We start from the raw sequence: 18,812 nt of genomic DNA, 5'->3' as shown, positions 1-18,812 counted from the left end.
AACCTACCCCTAGTGCAAAACAGCATGACGCCAGTCCGTTCGATCGCGAGCTTGTACAATGGTCTATACTAGTAAAAGTTCAATCATGTTTTTTAGAAACAATTCCGAAGCTACATCATATACAAAAAGTAATAACTTACATTTTTGCGAGCAAAACAACAGCTATAGCTGGGAGCGGCAATACTACGACAAAAGAAAAATGTGCTGTTTAGTAACGTATATATAAAGTATAATAGCCACCCTCATTTCTGAAACGTGTATCGAATGTCAAGTACTCGTGGGAGCAAAGCAAGAGAGATGCCAGACAGAGTCGACAGTAACGATACAAAAACAAAGAATTTGGACCTAGCATGGTTCGATTGCTGCTAGGAAAATGAAAAGTAAAGCAGCACATCAAATGGAGGGCAGAGACCAAGTCGTTGTAAGAGATGCGTCTCAATCGAGGGGCGGCCAAGGTTGTTGTGCGAGATGCGCAATATTCGGGTGTTGTTCGAGTGTTGTTTAAAAGGTTGCGAGACGCGGCAAAGCTCGATTAAGAAGGAGCGTGTGTAAGACAGTAACGAAGCAAGTCGAGTGTTGTAATGGCAGTGAGCAGCAAGTAAAAGAAAAAGAAGTGGAGGAGCGAAAGAGATGTAGAAGCCATCGTTTCGTAAGAAAAAATTTCTCTGGGGAGAGCAGTACCTTTGGAAAAAAGGGGGCTTTGCCAAATACGGTGCTTATCGGTCACAGATGCTATCCCCTTTTCCACCTTGCCTTGTCGTTTTTCCATGTTCCTCCTACCCTCTCCTTGTCATCGCTAGTTTTTCATCTGAGCTTGTCATCAACGCTTCTTTGCTAGTTAGTCCCTTTTTAGATAATTTTGGTCATCGCTCTGGTCACTGTGCACCCTTTTGGGAATTTTTGGTCATCGCCCCTGGTCATCGCTGGTCATCGCCCTTCCTTTTTTTGTCTCCGCTGGTCATCGCCTCTGGTCATCGTGTACTGTTCTGGAAATTTTTGGTCATTGCTCTTATCATCGCCTCTCCTATTTTTCCGCACTGGTCATCGCCCCTGGTCATCGTGTATTCTATTGAAATTTCTGATGGTCGCTGGTCACCTTTTGGTCGTGACATAGGCTTACCGCTGCTAAAATGTCCGTACGTTACAGACTATTTGACCAATTGAATGTCAAAGATAGACCGGGAGCACTATTTATCCAGCTGTCATCTATTGTAGCCGTTCAATGGCCAGCAGATTCCGCGGTCAAGCCAGATTCATCCATCGCTACTTGAATACAAACTTCAAGGACATCGTCATTATTGAGTCCTCAAAGGCACATTATGGCAGTAAAGCTTTATAGACCGTGAGTATACTACCAGCAAATTCCACTGATTGAATATTCATATATGAGCATGCATCAGAACCGCAGATGCCACATTCATTAACGACTTTTTAATCTTATAGCATATGGAGCTGCTTTTATTTTAAAACGACAACAGAATCTCATTTCATAAAGTAGCAGTTTATTACAGTAGCATGCCAATACTATACACTTAAAAAATGCTATTGCTTCCTTACCTCAAGATAACCGCCACTTCCACACCGCTATCGAAGAAAGAAACCAGCTTTGCTATCTTTATATCCGCGGTATCCTTCACTTCCTCACCTGTGTAATAGAAGATACCACCATGCCTGGATCCTTTTAATGATACTCATTTGCTTGAAGTTACTCTTGATCTACAAACACCATACTACCATCGTCGCGTTCGTCCGCGCGTCCTTATGTTTCTATGATACGCAGGTCGTTATGTAGATTACTTGATGGCGAGATATCGTCGTGCAGAACGCTGTCTTTTAACTGATTTTGCTGTATATAGATGATCCAATGTATAATAATGCACGTGTACCGTTGCTGCTGGTGCTCGTAAACCATGTACTTGACAGGGATCCGTTTCAATCGAGGGGCATTCAATGACGTTGAAAGAAAAAGTAATTTTTCGAGTGTTGCTCGAGTGGTGTTCAAAAGGTTGCAAGATTCGGAAAAGCTGGAATCTGATGGAGCGTGTACGAGATGGCATTGAAGCAGTTCGAGTGTTGGAATCGTGGCCAGTAGTAAGCTAGTAATTAAAAAAACAAGCAGAGGAGAAGGAAATGAAATAGCGGAAGAGATGCAGAAGTGTCCTTTTGTAATTAAAATTTCTTTGTGGAGTGCTAAACACGGCACTCACGACCATGGATGCTAACTCCTTTTCATATTTCCTTACGTTCCTCCTGCCCTTCCTTTGCCATTGTTCGTTTTTTGTCTGAGTTTCTCATCAACACTTCTTTTACAACAAAATCTTGGTCACCGTCATTTCACTTTCCTCTGCTAAATCGTGTCCGATATACGTTAATTATCTCTCAAATACACGTACAAATACATACAGCATCCAAGAAGTATATATAATACCCAACAAATAAAGCAATCCAAAATAAGCGGTGGTGGAGAAGAAGAAGAAGAGAGTCCCATATACATCCAAGCTCATCAATTGGAAACTCTAAACCCGAAACCTTAGTAAACCCGGACCAGGACTTGCGCGTTCGACTAAACCTGCTCGCTCACTGGCGTTCGCTGCCAGGCCCCTAAACCCGTTGCGCTTACACGCCCTTCTTTCCAACTTATTGAGTGCCTTAATGCCCCACGATGTCCTATGTTCATCAGTAACGTAGCTGCTTGAATCCATGACAATGCAGTAAGATGTGTTGGATCGCTTGAACATAAGCGTTGCATTTGTGTCTGTATAAGCAAGAAGCCTGTATAAAAATGCCGCTGTTCCTGATTTTTTTTCACAAGCATCTGAACTCCACAACTACAAGCTCCAACGACGACGTATTCGATACAACTTGTTGCTGATGTTCTCTTTTCAATGATTTCACTCTCAACTGGGGAAATGCAGTGTCTCTTACTCAGGAAATACACAGACCGGTCATTTTTATTCTATAGTATCTCCTTCATCATTATAGCAACAGCGGATATTTCACTCATCAGCTTCCACTAAGTGAAGTTTCATATACTAATATGCAACAGAACCGCAGATACCACATTTACTAATGTATTTTCAAGCTTGAAGCATATGGAGCTGTTTTTGCATATCAAACGACAACAGAATCTTACTTCATGAAATACCAGTTTATTAAAGCATGCTAATACTATATAGTCAATAATGCTATTGTTTCCTTACCTGAAGATAACCACCACTTCCACACCGCAATAAAAAAAAGGAACCAGCTTTGCTATCTTTATATCCTTGGTATCCTTCTCTTCCTCACCTGTGTAATAATTAGATACCGCCATACCTGGATCCTTTTACTAGTACTCATTTGCTTGAAGCCGCTCTTGCTCTAAAAATAATCTGCACACTCCTTTCACCTCTGTCGCTCGTTGACATGACGTGCTAGAAACACCAAACTGCCATCGTCGCCTTTGTCCGCACGTCCTTATCCAACCACTGTAAACCAATAGTTAATATATTATTCGATGGTGAGATATCGTCGTGTGTGAATAGCAACTTTTTAGCTGAATTTGGCGTATATAGATGATACACTATATAATATCCGTGTACCATTGCTGCTCGTGCTCGTGGATAAGAGTTTCTAGAGACACCGGACCTATATCGTCGCGTTTGTCAGCCCGTCCTTTATTTTTTTTCTGTCACAGTAAACGGAACGTTAATTGGAGTACTCAATGGTGATATATAGCCGTGTGCGAATAGCTGCTTTTTTTTGCCAGTTTGCCTAATAAAAAAGAATAGACACTTACGGTCAAAAGAAGAAAACTGGCCTTAACTTTGCGGACTGCTGCAAGTTTTACTGTGCTTATGTTGTTGTCATCTCGAGATGCTGGCAGGTCATTCAACTGGCAATTTCATTCTTCCAATTAGTTGTAACGGCAGAGATGTTGCGTCCGTTTGTTGTAAAGTTTGTTGCTAGAGTGCTGCTGTTGCTGCTGCTGTATGTTGCTGCTCTCCTCAATCAATAATGCTGCGGCAGTTGTTACTACAAAGGAAAACAGAATAAAAAAGTGGTCGAGTCCATCCACAGTAGGAACAAAGAATCCACTGAGACAAAGACTATGTGCTCTTTAGTATCATATACGTAAAATACAATAGCCATTCCAGTGCTGAATTTTGTAGAAAATGTTCAAGTACCTGATGAGGGCCAAGCAAAGAAGAAAACGACGCCGGACAGAGTTGACGTTATCAACACAGAAATAAAGAGCTTGATCCTGGGATCATAACATCATAGCAAAATGAAGGACAGAGACCAGGCCATTGTCAGAGATGCAATTCATTTGAGGGCCGTTCAAAGGTGTTGAAAAAAAAGTGCGAGATGCGTAATATTCGAGTGTTGAGAATAAAGAAAGCGTATAGAACAAGTGTTGCTCGAGTGATGACTGAAAGGAACATGAGATGCGGCAGAGCTGAATTCAATGGAGCGTGTGTGCGTTGGCAATTGAGCAGGTCGAGTGTTGCAATGGCGGCAAGCAGTACATAATAAAAAAAACAAGTAGAGGAAAAAGAAGTGAAGGAGCGAAAGAGATACAGAAGCTGCCTTTCGTAAAAAATTTTTTTGTGGAGCGGGCTTTGCCAAACACGGCGCTCATGACCGAAGATGCTATTCCCTTTTCGCCTTGCCGTGTCGTTTTCCTATGTTCCTTCTGCCTCCCGCTTGCTATCGTTTTTTTTCCATCTGAGCTTGTCATCAATACTTCTTTGCTAATCCCTTTTTAGAAATTTTTGGTCATCGCTGGTCATCGCCTCTGGTCATCGTACACGCTTTTGGAAATTTTTGGTCATCGCCTCTGGTCATCGCCTCCCCCTTTCTGTCACCGCTGGTCATCGCCCCTGGTCATCGCCTTCCCTTTTTTACTCCGCTGGTTATCGCCCCTGGTCATCGCCTCCCCTTTTTATTTCTCCGCTGGTCATCGCCTCTGGTCATCGCCTCTCCCTTTCGGTCACTACTGGTCATCGCCTTCCCCCCATTCTTGCAAATGCTCCCCCCACCACTGTTCCTTTTGGGAAAAATCTGGTCATTGACCAAATAAAGTTTTGGTCATTGTTTGGTCACTGTCATTTCACTTTTCCCTGCTTAAACGTGTCCGACATAGGTTTATACACATCGCCGAGTTCTCCTACTCTTGGGACCCGACGATTTCGCCACCCAAGGATTTTATCCTCGAAACCTCGTCGCATGAAGAACCTTTTCAGGGCTTGTTGTAAGGGATGGTAGGTATATTCTTTAATAGGAGAGCGACGGTTGTTGGTGGTTGTTTTAAACAGAGGTGTGTTGCAAGAATCTCTGTCGATTATGCTGCTTGGCTTGGTGCATCGCTCGTGCAACATTGGTGACGGCAGATATATGGCGTGGCATTTGCTGCAGGCGACATATTTTTATAGATCCTGTGTCAACCGGTTAAAGCCAATAGCTTGTCGTATCCCAGCGATTGTAGACGGAATAATGGTGTTTTCGGGGAGGACATGAAGGCCGGCAAACAAGGTTATGATGAATGTGATCAGCATGGATGCGACACGCTCGGATAGATAGTGGAGTTGGAATAAACAAATGAAGATGAAGACGAATATCAATGTTGTGGGATGGAATCGAGCAGGTTTGTTGCGGCTAATAGTGTTGGCGGTTCATCTATTGCATAGCAGTTATTAACTCTGATTTCTTTTCCACATTATTTCTAGTAGCACCATTACTACCACTAACCTACTGTATCATCTTCGACTATATTATCGAATTCGACGTCGTCAGCCTGGTACATCAATTCATCGTCATCTCTTTCTTGATCCGTTACTGGTTAGTCACCTCCAAATGATTCATATGGTAAGGTTACACCAGAATTCGCTGCAGTTACTACTAGATTCTAACAAGGAACACATAATCAGTTCAATAAAGCGAAACATAGTGCAACATCGCAACTCACAACTAGTACCATCAACACAATTACCATTATCAACTACGTCGGCGTTATGATCAGGCAGTTATAGATCATCGACTTCCATCTGCATATCGCCCCCATCCACCATCGGCAGAGTTTGATCTATATATGGCGAATCAGTATAATGCAACATTCGATACGAGCATAAAAACTAGTCTGTGAAAGCTCTGCTACCGTACCGTTGATTTCCTGCTGTAAATTATACTGTTCGTCAGCCCTGACATGATCAGTATACGCTCTCAGAGTGACTCGACGGTATCCCTCCGGATGTGCCTAATAATTTCGACAAAAGCATAACATGAACTCGCCGTTTTGCTGTTGGCTGTTCAAGTTGGACATCATCAAGGAAACAAGGGTACGTGAAGAATATCAGTGGTGTTTTAATAAGTCTGTTGCTTTCTTCGCTCTCTTTTATATCTTTTTCTAAGAATCAATTATTTATCTATATTATAGCACTCATCGTTAAGGGTGCAGACGTATCAGGCTACTTCATTATTATTTTAATTTGTACATTGGTGATACGCGCATGTTTTCGACCACGTTATTGATTGTTCCTTAGGAAATATCTTGGCGCCACGAGCACATGATGACAGCGGTATCAACATCACTACTGATTTTTTTAAATTATATTAATATAAGCTTCTTGGTAGTATGCGCACGTTGCTAACCACCAATTTATTGATCCTTTCTCAAGAAGGATCTGGGCAACATACACACATGATAATAACAAACATTTTTTTTTCTTTAGGTATGAACGTTATTGATCACTTTAATCATTGATAATTTAGTCACTTTGACAGCAAAAGCACATGTTGTAAGCAAACAAAAGATCGTGGCAGCATAAATACCAAACAACGTCCTTCTCTGCGTCGCGTGCTGTTTATATCTAGCTATCCGGTATCACCGCGCGAAAAGTCCAATATCAAGGGCTTTTAAAAGACCTTGATATTTATATATAAAGAGGCAAGGCGGGCCTCCACAGAAGTTGGGGGTTTTTAGAGATTGGATGCGGTCGTTATGCATGAAGTATTCTGTTTGTGTATGTAAATCTACTATATTGGTACAAAAAGTTCTCAGTATATGCAATAGCTGCAAGAACAGAACTTCATGTTAGTTACTCAACTACTACATCGGATGAAGCACTCCGAGTGTATGCTTTGGCTACAAAGAGAAGTCTTTTATGAGTTTTCTTTCACATACCCAGTATGCACCATTCGATGTATCTAAAAAATGACAGGTCTCGCACTACCACTGTTCTGCATCATCTTCATAATCCCCCTACAAACCCTTGCATCAAAAGATCATATGTACTTTATATAGTGCTGTCTTACAAACATATACAGAGTAGCCAAAAATGCCGCTCTTGTATACATAATTGATATCATGCTGAAACCAATTGGATCTAAAAAAGGATGTTATGATGCATTTTATATATACAAACATTCTCATTGCATATTACAAGGCAGCACATGTTTTACGATGCTGATTGAATGTGTTTATTTTTCATACTGTTGTAAATGACGATTGCAATCAAGATGAGGTTCATAAAAGTAAAAGTATGGTAATAAAGTTGCACAATATAGAATGCGTTGAGGGAGTAATCAACGGTCTCAGTTGATCCTCTTCTCTGCATATATACTTAGACTGCTTCCATGCATTATTTCTTACACTTCCTTTTTTTCTGCATGGCCTGTTACTTTTCACTATGGTCATGGCTTTTGCACAGGCCACTACTTTCTACAACGCTTTAATATTCAGTACTAAGGGAACGCCAAGTGGATACAGCTTCGTCATGCCTTCATAACCTCAGGTGTAAGGTGGTAGGTAAAGTTGGTGTACAGAAAGATGGATGAAGTATCAGTCGGTGGAATTGACGTGCTACTTGCATAATCTGTTACAAATGTTTCTATCGGATTTTGTGAGTATGCATGTGATGAGTACTTTTTGAAGGTTTTTTTCTTTGATTCACTCCCTTTATCTTCCTCCTCCTTCTTCGATTTTTATTTACGGTCCTGTTGGAAGGTGATCCTCTTGGCTTTTATCCTTTCCTTACATTTCCTACGACCTATATTTCTATACTAGTGCACGCCTTCACTATACCATTTCCTACAACAAAGTTCGTACTTTATGCCTTTTGAAGCTGCCGTCGCTGCCAAATGTTATATACTAGCTAGAAGAGTGTAAGTTTCTCTTTTTTTTATTATAACTATATATACCATTTATCCATAACCCTGACTAACTACAATGTACCATCCTCTCACCGTGCCCTATGTACACTACAAACTTATTCATGCTTTGCTAATGTTTCCTAACGTGATGAAATGGAGTGCTACTATTATGGTTGACTCATATGGACGGTAAGGATCAAGGCCACATAGGTATGTATATCTTTGTTAGTACATTTTTCTTATGACATATAACGAGCTTCGTTATCTCCACACTATTGGTATATATCAAACTTCTCCTTTCGCGGCTGGTCTTAACTCCTTCATCCTGTGAATAATGCATTCTGGATTCATCACTAATAATTTTCAATGTATCTTTTAGGTATGTCATCTTCAAAATCGTCTATGAACATCTCCTTCTGCGCTGTTTTTGTTTTCACTTATAATTGACTCAACATGCATCTTTCCATAGTAGGATCGCTGTCCTTTGCACTAGCTCTTTTCAACTACAGCCTTCCTTTTAAAATCATCACATAACGTAGACTTACATTTGATGACGTTCTTTAATGTTCTATAAAGCATAATCTTGTACTCGATTTTTTATACAAATATAATAATAAAGACGGTTGTGAACACCCATAATGATATATATATTAGACCATTAATATAAAAACCAATAGCATGCTTTGTCCGTTTACTATATGTGTAATATAAAGAACGAAAATATGCAATGTGTAATCCTTCTTTTTACGAACCTACTACAGAAGGCACCTGGTCCATATGCAATGTATGGTAAGACCGTTATAGACATCTACATGCATGATGTAATCAAATCATAAGCTTGGGGGACTATATGCACATAAAAATATCAAGGTGTAAAAAACCTTGATATTTACTCGAAAAGCTGAATATCAAGGTGGTTGAAAACATCTTGATATTTTATAATAAAGCTGTATATCAAGATAATATCAAGCTTTTTTCTACCCCTTGATATTCCCCTGCAAGCCCAGTGTATGGCTTTATATCAGATAATTAATAAGAAAGGGGTCTGTAATAAAATATCAAATGAACCACATATATTCAATTTTCGAGGCTACGTGAGCGCATAAGGTTGAGTAGCCTTTTTCTGATCAACTAAAACATTTCTCTCTACTGGTGCCTCATGAAAAGAAATGTCTTCCCTTTCTTCCTCAATGCACTCTTCCTCGAACTCGATACGCCGTCTCTTCACCCTTTCCTTTCCGATGGCGCCATTTCGGTCCAATCCATTCCTCACATTCTATTAATCAGCGACGCGCAACCATTCTAATTCCCGTTACTAGCAATTTCTGATTACACCATTCAGAAAAAAAGCTGTAAAAGTCAATGTGCTAATTACCAGCTTTTTATTTAAAGTTTGACGTCTTATGCACTCTGTAAGTTTAACGTTGAAATCGCCTAGCAAAATTAGTGGCCTCTATTGTGCTAATGTATGGCACCTTCATTGCTTCAGCACTACTTCCTGCATTGCATATCAGGTGCTGAGCCTCTCTCTTGGCCCAGTTCTACAGTATAACATTTCTTGGAACAGAATAAAATGAAGTATTTGCAGCTGCTTGCATATATGTCGCCCATCGCTTGACTATGTTCTTTTTCTTTTCTGATGTGTCCCCTAAAATAAAAAGGGAAGGACAGCCCGCTTCCTTTGAGCAGATTATTGCAATAATAAGTTATTGTAGTAACTTTTGTTTTAACAGTCGAATGATGGCTATGCTGTCCGAACTTTCTTCAACAAGCGGTTTTTCATCAGTGTTCTGCATTGCTGAGCATGTTGCATACCCATACTCCTTGAGTATGGTCTGCTACAGCAACTGTGAAAAAAAACCTACCCAAATTGAAATCCGTGCCCCCTACTCCCATCAATATTGCAACCCTTGGCTTTTTTCTCCTCTTGTAACTACTCAATCTAATAATAAGTATACATGCCTTGAACAGGTACCCCTAATATACTGTCCAGACCTTTGCATCTGGCAAGAGATTTTTTTCTTATTAGCTTGTGATGGCACCCCCAATTTTATATGATGCCGCCTTGAAGTTGCTGCTTTTCTACTTGTAACCTTCATGCTTCATATAGATGCCTACCCCCACATATTGGAAAATAGCTTACAGAAGCTCAGTATTTTTTGCTTTTTCACTTTCGGCCCTTATGTCCCCCCTCCAAAACTTTGGGGTACTGGCTTCCCCTATCTCCCAACTTCAATCTATTGAAAATCTATAACTTTTTAAAGTTATGGATACCTCTCTACGGGCGCAGTATACTCTACCAATGCTTTCTTCGCTGGGTGGCGAATAATAGCTGATAGTGGAATATTGTTTATTTTTATGATAAAAGCAGATAAAATAGAAGAAAAATAGAGGATATATTTTTCTTTCGATATTTTATTGTTGCAAGTGACAGTTTCCTTTTATATCGATGCGAGCGAGCCACCATAGAGGCCTCTGAGAAGCCCTCTTTTGGAAGGAAAATAGAAAATGTATCTTCCATTACTACATTGGGGTATGGTATTCTCTATTCAGAGCGAAATGAGAGCACCTATAAGTATGAAAAAAATGAGAGAAAAGAAATGTGGTTGAATCGCCATAACAATTATATGAGTAGATAGCTAAGATGTGACTTAATTAGTAGGATTTTTAGTAGGGCACTGTAGGGTGATTAGTTGACAAGAAACCCCTTTGAGAAAATAATTCTCCAATAAAAGTCATCAGTTACTATGTAAACTAAAAATCTAGAGATGTGACTGCTAATTTTGAGCCTACCAATGACTGCATAGCATTTGACTTATATAACAGAATTCTTATCATAGCTCTGTAGTACATCTCATTGGCTAGTAATAGCTCTGAGAATAAAGTTTTCTCAAGAAAAAAAGCCTATATACTATGTGACTGCTATTGCCGTTTTGTTATGTTGTTGCCATATATGATAGATACATGTACTGCACTTTACAGCACTGTAGCTACAATATTGCACCTTCTAGAAGTCTTAATCCACCTTAAATAAAGCTACTTTTAGTGATTTTTACACATCCTCTTATGTAATGTCTAAAATAAGCAATGTGACTGTCTTCAGTAAAAACATATTTAGATGTATATACATCATCTGTATATACCTACAAAGTTTTATAGCAATAGCATTAATAATAGATGAGCTATGATCTATAGAAGGAGTGATATTTAAGGATGGAGTAACTAAAAAACACCTGTATACTAATGCAAAGTTTTGAAAAAACTAAAGCATATATGTCTGCTGTTGCTTAGTCCGCGAAAACGATTAGCCGTTGGGAAAACCAATTACCTATCTATTTCCTTTTTAGGAAGTCACGTGATCTAAGCCACTTAGCAAGCCCCGGGAAAACGTTTAGCCGTTAGGGAAGTCAATTACCTGTCTATTTCCTTTTTAGGAAGTCACGAGATCTAAGCCACTTAGCAAGCCCCTGGGAAAATGTTTAGCCGTCAGGAAAACCAATTAACTATCTATTTCCTTTTTAGGAAGTCACATGATCTAAGCCACTTAGTAAGCCACTGAGCCACCGGGTAAATTCTTACAGTCACCCCTTAGGGGCTTAGTAAGTGGCTTAGATCACGTGACTTCCTAAAAAGGAAATAGATAGGTAATTGGTTTTCCCGATGGCTAAACGTTTTCACAGGGGCTTGCTAAGTGGCTTAGATCACGTGACTTCCTAAAAAGGAAATAGACATTTAATTGGTTTTCCCGACGGCTAAACATTTTCCTAGGGGCTTGCTAAGTGGCTTAGATCACGTGACTTCCTAAAAAGGAAATAGACAGGTAATTGACTTCCCTAACGGCTAAACGTTTTCCTAGGGGCTTACTAAGTGGCTTAGATCACGTGACTTCCTAAAAAGGAAATAGATAGGTAATTGGTTTTCCCGACGGCTAAATGTTTTCCCGGGCTACAGCAAAAGCAGATATGTATACTTAATTTTTCAAAATCTTTGTGTTGGTGAAGTGGTCTAACGCACTAGCCTTATATCCTACCTTTTGTAGAAGGCACGAGTTCAAAACCCCCTTTTACCAAACTTTAGTGTAAATGTTTTTTGAAAAACTGGTTTTTGCTATTATCCAACCAATTCTGATTATTTTCATATAAATAATATACCATCAGATGCAGCTTTTTTTCCTCGTTCCAATAAGTATAAAAGCATATATTGTTGTATAGTAAGTCTATAGATGATCCCATTGCTTATACATTTATGGTATTATACTTTAGGAATTACTATGCACACGACAAAACTTGACCTCATGCACGACATTTTTTTTGGTAGCTTAGTATTCTGCAGTTGTTGTACGCACCGTCTCTCGTGCAGTTTGAAAGACTCTGTGTACAACAAAAAACTAACGTTGCGTACGACAATTTTCTTTGGCAGTTGTAGTACGTACCGTCTCTTGCACAATTTAAAAGACCCTGTGTACGACAGAACTATGATGATATATACCGTATAACTTGGAATGTTAACATACCGTGTATCCAAATGGCTAGCAAACAACTTATTTACGCCAACATAACATTATAATATAGTGAAGCACAAGCAAGAAGATTTCTAAGTAAGCATAAAAAAACGTAGCTAAGACTATAGAAAAGTGAGTAGACGGTGCACCAAGCTTTTTCACCATTTTAATATCTATGACGGTGGTATTAGCTGCAAAGACATATCCTGTATTTCGTGTTCTAAAACTTGCTAGAGCTAGGGCTGTCATATAATTCTATTCAGTTAAAATTTTGACGGTCAATGTAATATTCGACGTATATATAATGTAAGATAACAATAATGTATACACCAAATAGTTGAATATTTGGAGGGTGAAGAACAAAACATGTAGTAAGAAATAAGGGATCAGGAAAATAGGTTTTGATATGATTGTAAAGAACAATTAATCTGGAGACAAGGCACAAGAGCTTAAATATGAGACAAGAAGAGCATAAATCGTCGAGTACGATGAGGTAAACGACATTTGATACAAAAAAAAGTGCAGAACTGCATAAGGGGTTATGATTCGTGTTGCTTTTTATAATCATTCATCACTGCTTTCACTTTCATCCGAATCCATGGTGGGATTGATGGCACTGCCGAATTTAGCACTCTTTTTCATGATATCCACTGCATCGTCGTAAGAAACATTCTTATCTTCTTGGATAAGTCGTGCAGCTATCTCCGGAACAAGAATCTGCTGAACAAACTGAAGTGGTGGCATCGGGGCTGTATTTGCTGCTGTCAGGTGGTTCGATTTCAATAGTTCTTTCGTCAAACAATCCATAATGATTTGCATTCCACGGGGTCTATATAACCAGGCTGTTTTAAACAATGATTTAGTAAGTTATTTTATGAGTGATAGCTTTGTACTTACTAAAGATTTTTCAGCCCTTACCATTCGTACGAATATAGATCGTACAACACTTCGGCTATATTGGCTGTAGAATTCGGTTTCTATCGATTTGAATGTGCTTTCGGTTTTGCCGACTATGATATCTTGTATAACTGGTACATAATTCATTACATGTAAAGGCAAGGTCACAAAATCAATATGAGCTAGGTAACCTTGGGCGATTCCTTCTGGTCTGATCAACATTTCTTTCCTATGAATGCTGCAGAAGTTGTATTGCTCAGTAAAGCGAACTGGTCTAGGTTTAATCTGTGCTTCATCGAAGCAGCGGCAACGAGACGTTGAAAGTTCTTTAATGCGGCGTTCGTCTTATTTCTTATGCTTCTCTTCTTTTTATATATATTCATTGTACTGCTTCTGTATAGCAGGAGGTAACGGTAATAGCAGGTGTATTTGACAATGGGGACATGCTATTGCACCATGATCTAGATAGTATAACAGATGTGTTTAGAGTTACTAGAATACAAAGATACAGAGCGGCAAGTTATAGGTACCATGATGATCGCCCCACATATTAATATCGCAATCAGATTCATCTAAAATCAGAATGGGCGACGCTTGTCTTCTTTTTTCTATGCTGATTGCTGTTGAATCTTGATCCACTGTTTTTTTGATATGTAGGTACCTCCAAAACGTTTTGTGATCGTGACCTAGGTTGATCTCGTTCTATTGCTGCTTATGTCGCTGTGATATCGGGGGCCATTGCATTTTAACAGATGATCGCAGCAAGACCGGCTCCTAATGGTTCCCATTCATGAAATGCATAACGAACGGCAGGAGACTATATCGTTTGCCCGAAAGTACAGAGTATGGCAATGTCAGCAACGGCGGATGATATTTCGCCCATGGACCAGATGTATAGCAAGCAATCAGCCGCTCCAAAGCATTGGCTACCAACTGAATATCCACGCTTCCGTCAAACCAGTACTCCTTGGGACAGTCGGCCTCAATATCACCAAAGGCGACACCATAAGACATCCTTTTGACCAGTTTTTCATATTCCGTCTGGCTGCCACCACAGATGTAAGACAAACAAATGCTTTTTCCCTTAGCCACCACGTACTCATGCATTCTTTTTTTGATGTCGGCGTATTTATCTTGATTGCTTTTATATTTGAGATATGACAAAGTTCTGAACCCACACCATCCGTCCGGATTTATCTCGACCGAGGACTTCCTGCTATTAGTTATCTAGCCACTTACAATCTATTGGCTGTAATATGGATTGTAAAATTACTATGGTTGAGATAACCCTATATGGTCGAATTAATTAATTATTAATTTATAAGAAATATAATAAAATTGGATTTTTTTATTGTAATGGTAGCCTCATACGAGAAAAAATTAAAGCGAACAGAGAAGTATTGCATATAGTAATTCATATGAAATTAAGAATATTATAGGGCATATATATACTAATAATAAGTATATATTGAGGTTAAGTAGGTTAGATATAATGTAAAGAATAATAGCTAGTTAATAAGTAATAAATTTTATCATTGAAAATGTTATACGAATATATGGTCACACAGGTATTCCACTCTAAATTAATTTATTACTTATTTTGCTCTTTAAAGAATCTCATATTGAAACTAATTTTATTAACCTTTCTACTATCTGCCCAATTATATTTATGCTTTGTATATTATTCATTTATATCAATTTGTTCATTTTTGACTATGGTTTCATTTGGTATATCTTTATTATCTGATATAGTGTGTTTTATAGCCTTATGCTTTTTAAAATAATCCTTTGGCTGTATATCTTTTACTATTTGCTTACCCTTTTGTTTATTTTTGTTGTGTCTCCTTTTCTTTTTACGTTTTGGTGTACTATTTAGTGTGCTACATATACTGCTCTGTTCTGAATCAGATGTACTAACATCTATATACTTATGTTTTTCTGTATCTTCAGGTGGGTTATCCCAGTCAATATTATCTGTTATAATCTCATCACATTTTATATCATTTATTACTTCTAACCAGGGTTTACAATCTGATGGTAGTAATGCTTTTACAGTCGACCATCCTTTATTATTTTGTTGAGACGGTTTATGTTATTTATTGTTCTGTGTATTATTACTATTATATTTTTCTTCTTGTTCTTTCATATATTCTTTTATATCAGCTAATTCATGTAGTTCCTCTACTGTTTTATCCATCGGTATATATTTTTTAATATCATCTTGACCACTATTATGTGCATATCGGATAAATGTATGCTGATCTTGGTATTCGTTTTCGAATTCATTTTTGTATAAGTCCTCGTACATATCCATGTTTTCATAATACATGAATTTACTTTCATAATCCTTCACTTTCATTGTATATGGATTCCATATTATATGACCTTTATGGTTCTTATCAACATAAATAATATATAAACGATTGAGTGTTGGCTCTAACTCATATACTGATTTATTTTTGTATAACATATGCAGCATATAGTTACTATTCAGTATTATTGGCATGTTTTTCTTTTTAGTTATTGACTTTGTGAATTTGCTATTAAGTTTTAAACGTGTTCCTTCTAACATTTGGTTTAAAAATGTTAATTTGAAATCAGAACCAGTTTCCTCATTATACATAAAATCATAATCATCATCTTTATAATCTGACCAATCATTGTCTTTACTCATTAGATATGCCCTGTGTCCACCTTGTTCTAACATATCAATGTTATATGTTTTTCCAACATTTGATGGACCAACAATCCAGTATTGTGGTATTTTGTTTTTACCACTAAACATAGTTTCAATACCAAACATAGACCACATATACAACTCATTTCTAGGAGTATTTTCCATATCAGCATCATGAAAATAGCTATTAAGATTAGATTTTACTGTATCATATTTCCATAGTAATTCTGGATATATTTCTGTTGCCTTTCTCATAGTAAGTTGTTTATTAATTAATTGATAACCAAGTAATTGTTGATGCATTTTTCTAGTTTTAATTTCGTAGTTTGGGTCCATATTATAAGCAATATAATTATTTCCTTTAATGCAGTAACTGATAGATTTTTGTGGATTACCACCTGGTTTAATATTTGGAGTGATACCATCAATAGTGAAAAACTTACGTACGGTTTTAGTATCAAATCGTTCATTTAATTGTATCCATATATGTACATGTTTTTCGCCTGTTTCAGGTGCTATTTCATCATATGCAATTGCTTTTTCAATTTTATAACCAATACGGTCATGTTTAGTAAACCATTCTAATATCTGTTCTTTTGTTAAATAGAAATTTTTACAAATATATGTGAATAAGCCCTTAGTGTTTTGAAAGCGGAATTCTTTTTCACCCTATGAGGTAGCCGCACTGGAAGTGTTATCATTTAACATTGCATCAGAAAATTGAGGATTTGAGGATTTGAGGAATTTTGCAAAAGCCCTAATCCGTCCCATTATTGCAGTACGGTTCTCGCTCCGTACTTCTTTTGTTATATTAGCCTTTTTGAGGTCCTTTTCAAGTTCGACTCTCAGCTGGTCAGCAATGGTTTTTTCACTAACATCTTGATGATGTTCAGTAAGATGCTTTGCTCTTTCTATTAAGAGCGTCAATGTTATTCCTAAAATAGGAACAAATTCAGCCATAATGGCAATAAATGTGAGGAGGTTCATTTGGTCCATGTTGTATTTTTGTTGGGGGTAGTTTTGTTGGAGTGCTAAAAAATATAACAAATATATTTTGCTTTATATTCTGTGGTGTTATTTTTATATTAAAAAAAAAATTCAATTTTTATTCTTTTTCAAAAATTTAAATGTATGCATGCCAAGACATTCGTGCATGAATTATTTCAATGAAAATTAGATTGGCTATCCTGACATATTTCAGCTAATTAGTCATTTAGGGTTACTAGACTGCATTAAAATCATCATAACCATAGAGGGTCCTCTGAATTTTTAAAATTGGCTTCCTGCTATTAGTTGTCTAACCAATTATAATCTACTAGCTGTAATTAGGGATCCGCACGGTTCGGTTCGGTTCGGTTCTTAAAGGGAACCGAACCGAACCGTCTAAAGCAAGAACCGAACCGACTAGAACCGACGAGAACCGTAGAACCGAAGAATCGAACCGAAGAACCGAACCCATCATGTATATAAAAAAGGCAAGATTCGGTATCTTTAAATGAAAGCTGATGTGTGTGTTCAAATGTCGCGGTATACTTGAATACTGCAGTAAAAAAGAATAATTTATTATTGTACATTGAACAGCGATCTCAAAATGAATAAGAGAAACAGAATGTAAACATTCTCATACGATGTGGGTCATTGCATGGTTAAAAGATTGAAGCACAGTTTTTACAAAAAAAAGTGGAGCTTATAGTACTTACTTAGAGCGACTTAGTATTACTAGTACAATATGTTATCGTAACATTGGAGGGATTGAACCACAACCGGCAGTACAGCTGCTGTGTCTCTACGTGTGTATAGTGTATAGTGTCTCATAAAAGGCAAAGGGTGAATGGGTAAGATAATTCTGTTATGAGCCCCAGAATGCGCAATCTCAAACGGAATGCACAAACTTGATAAAACTGATCGAGAAGCCATGATAAATCTAGTTAAGTAGTACGTCATGGAGAAAAATGCATTGTGGGTAGCAAAGTAGAGGAACAAGTAATGATGTGCGTCATGGGCGGAGAAAGCAAGCTGCCGTCAGAAGAAGTGTTTTTTTTACTATTTTTTACTCCCTTCTGCTTTTGCAGGTTTTGTTAAGTTTTTCAATAAAGTATGGCTTGCAAATACACTACTTCGTGGTCTTTTCGGAATAACATTGTTCGTAACTTCCATTATAGCCTACTTTATACTAATTACCAAAATCGCTGATTGCAATCTTCTGCCTCTCGGTTCTTCGGTTCTACTTATACAGAACCGGTTCGGTTCCGGTTCGGTTCTTGACAGGAACCGAACCGTATTTTCTCGGTTTCGGTTCGGTTCGGTTCCGGTTCTACGGTTCTGATACGGATCCCTAGCTGTAATATAGATAATAAAATTGCTATGATCGGTATAACCATTAGTGGCCGAATTATTTATTTATTTACAATAAAAATAATAAAAATTGAATTTTTTTATTTATATTGGTAGCCTCCCATGAGAAAAAAAAGAGCAATCGTTAAAAGTACATAACAACAAATAAAAATGAACACAACACAACACATTGAACAACTCGATATTGAAATTAAAAATTTAATTGATAATAAATGGACTTTTCTTGATAAATCTTGGCCTGAAATGCAACAT

General features: G+C 37.8%; 4 protein-coding genes across 4 annotated transcripts; 1 reads left to right on the top strand and 3 right to left on the bottom strand.

Annotated features, from left to right (window-relative positions):
- Positions 1–140: 140 nt before the first annotated feature.
- BDB00DRAFT_864561 (uncharacterized protein) lies at positions 141–774 on the bottom strand (the record flags this gene model as incomplete). Its single annotated transcript, XM_053126167.1, has 2 exons — positions 241–774; positions 141–204 (listed from the first exon to the last, which is right to left on the bottom strand). Coding segments are annotated over exons 1-2 (218 nt in total), but the record flags the coding sequence as incomplete, so codon positions are not given.
- A 441-nt stretch (positions 775–1,215) lies between these two features.
- BDB00DRAFT_943865 (uncharacterized protein) lies at positions 1,216–2,249 on the top strand. The gene is made up of 4 exons (XM_053129469.1): positions 1,216–1,342; positions 1,444–1,626; positions 1,706–1,780; positions 1,857–2,249. The coding sequence occupies exons 2-4, from the start codon at positions 1,540–1,542 to the stop codon at positions 1,905–1,907; spliced, it is 213 nt and encodes a 70-aa protein (XP_052972184.1). The 5' UTR covers positions 1,216–1,342; positions 1,444–1,539; the 3' UTR covers positions 1,908–2,249.
- A 10,808-nt stretch (positions 2,250–13,057) lies between these two features.
- On the bottom strand, positions 13,058–13,675 carry BDB00DRAFT_864546 (uncharacterized protein; the record flags this gene model as incomplete). Its single annotated transcript, XM_053126166.1, has 2 exons — positions 13,058–13,472; positions 13,527–13,675. 2 exons carry the CDS (start codon positions 13,673–13,675, stop codon positions 13,196–13,198), a joined length of 426 nt encoding a protein of 141 aa, XP_052972183.1. The 3' UTR covers positions 13,058–13,195.
- A 4,580-nt stretch (positions 13,676–18,255) lies between these two features.
- On the bottom strand, positions 18,256–18,586 carry BDB00DRAFT_864537 (uncharacterized protein; the record flags this gene model as incomplete). Its single annotated transcript, XM_053126165.1, is given in 3 exon segments — positions 18,256–18,318; positions 18,387–18,465; positions 18,483–18,586. The coding sequence occupies 3 exon segments, from the start codon at positions 18,584–18,586 to the stop codon at positions 18,256–18,258; spliced, it is 246 nt and encodes an 81-aa protein (XP_052972182.1).
- Between the last annotated feature and the right edge of the window lie 226 nt (positions 18,587–18,812).

Source organism: Zychaea mexicana, assembly GCF_025766255.1.
Source record: "Zychaea mexicana strain RSA 1403 chromosome Unknown BDB00scaffold_255, whole genome shotgun sequence".
NCBI classification, from domain to species: Eukaryota; Fungi; Mucoromycota; class Mucoromycetes; order Mucorales; family Lichtheimiaceae; genus Zychaea; species Zychaea mexicana.
Note: the sequence above shows the minus strand (reverse complement) of the source record. Positions and strands in the feature narration are given on the sequence as shown.

Bases quoted from the DNA above. Each gene is read 5' to 3' on its own strand.
- BDB00DRAFT_943865 (XM_053129469.1), top strand. From the start codon at position 1,540: ATGCTATTGCTTCCTTACCTCAAGATAACCGCCACTTCCACACCGCTA. The intron at 1,627-1,705 runs GTATCCTTCACT...ATTTGCTTGAAG, and splicing joins TTGCTATCTTTATATCCGCG to TTACTCTTGATCTACAAACA. The intron at 1,781-1,856 runs GTCGTTATGTAG...TGCTGTATATAG, and splicing joins TATGTTTCTATGATACGCAG to ATGATCCAATGTATAATAAT.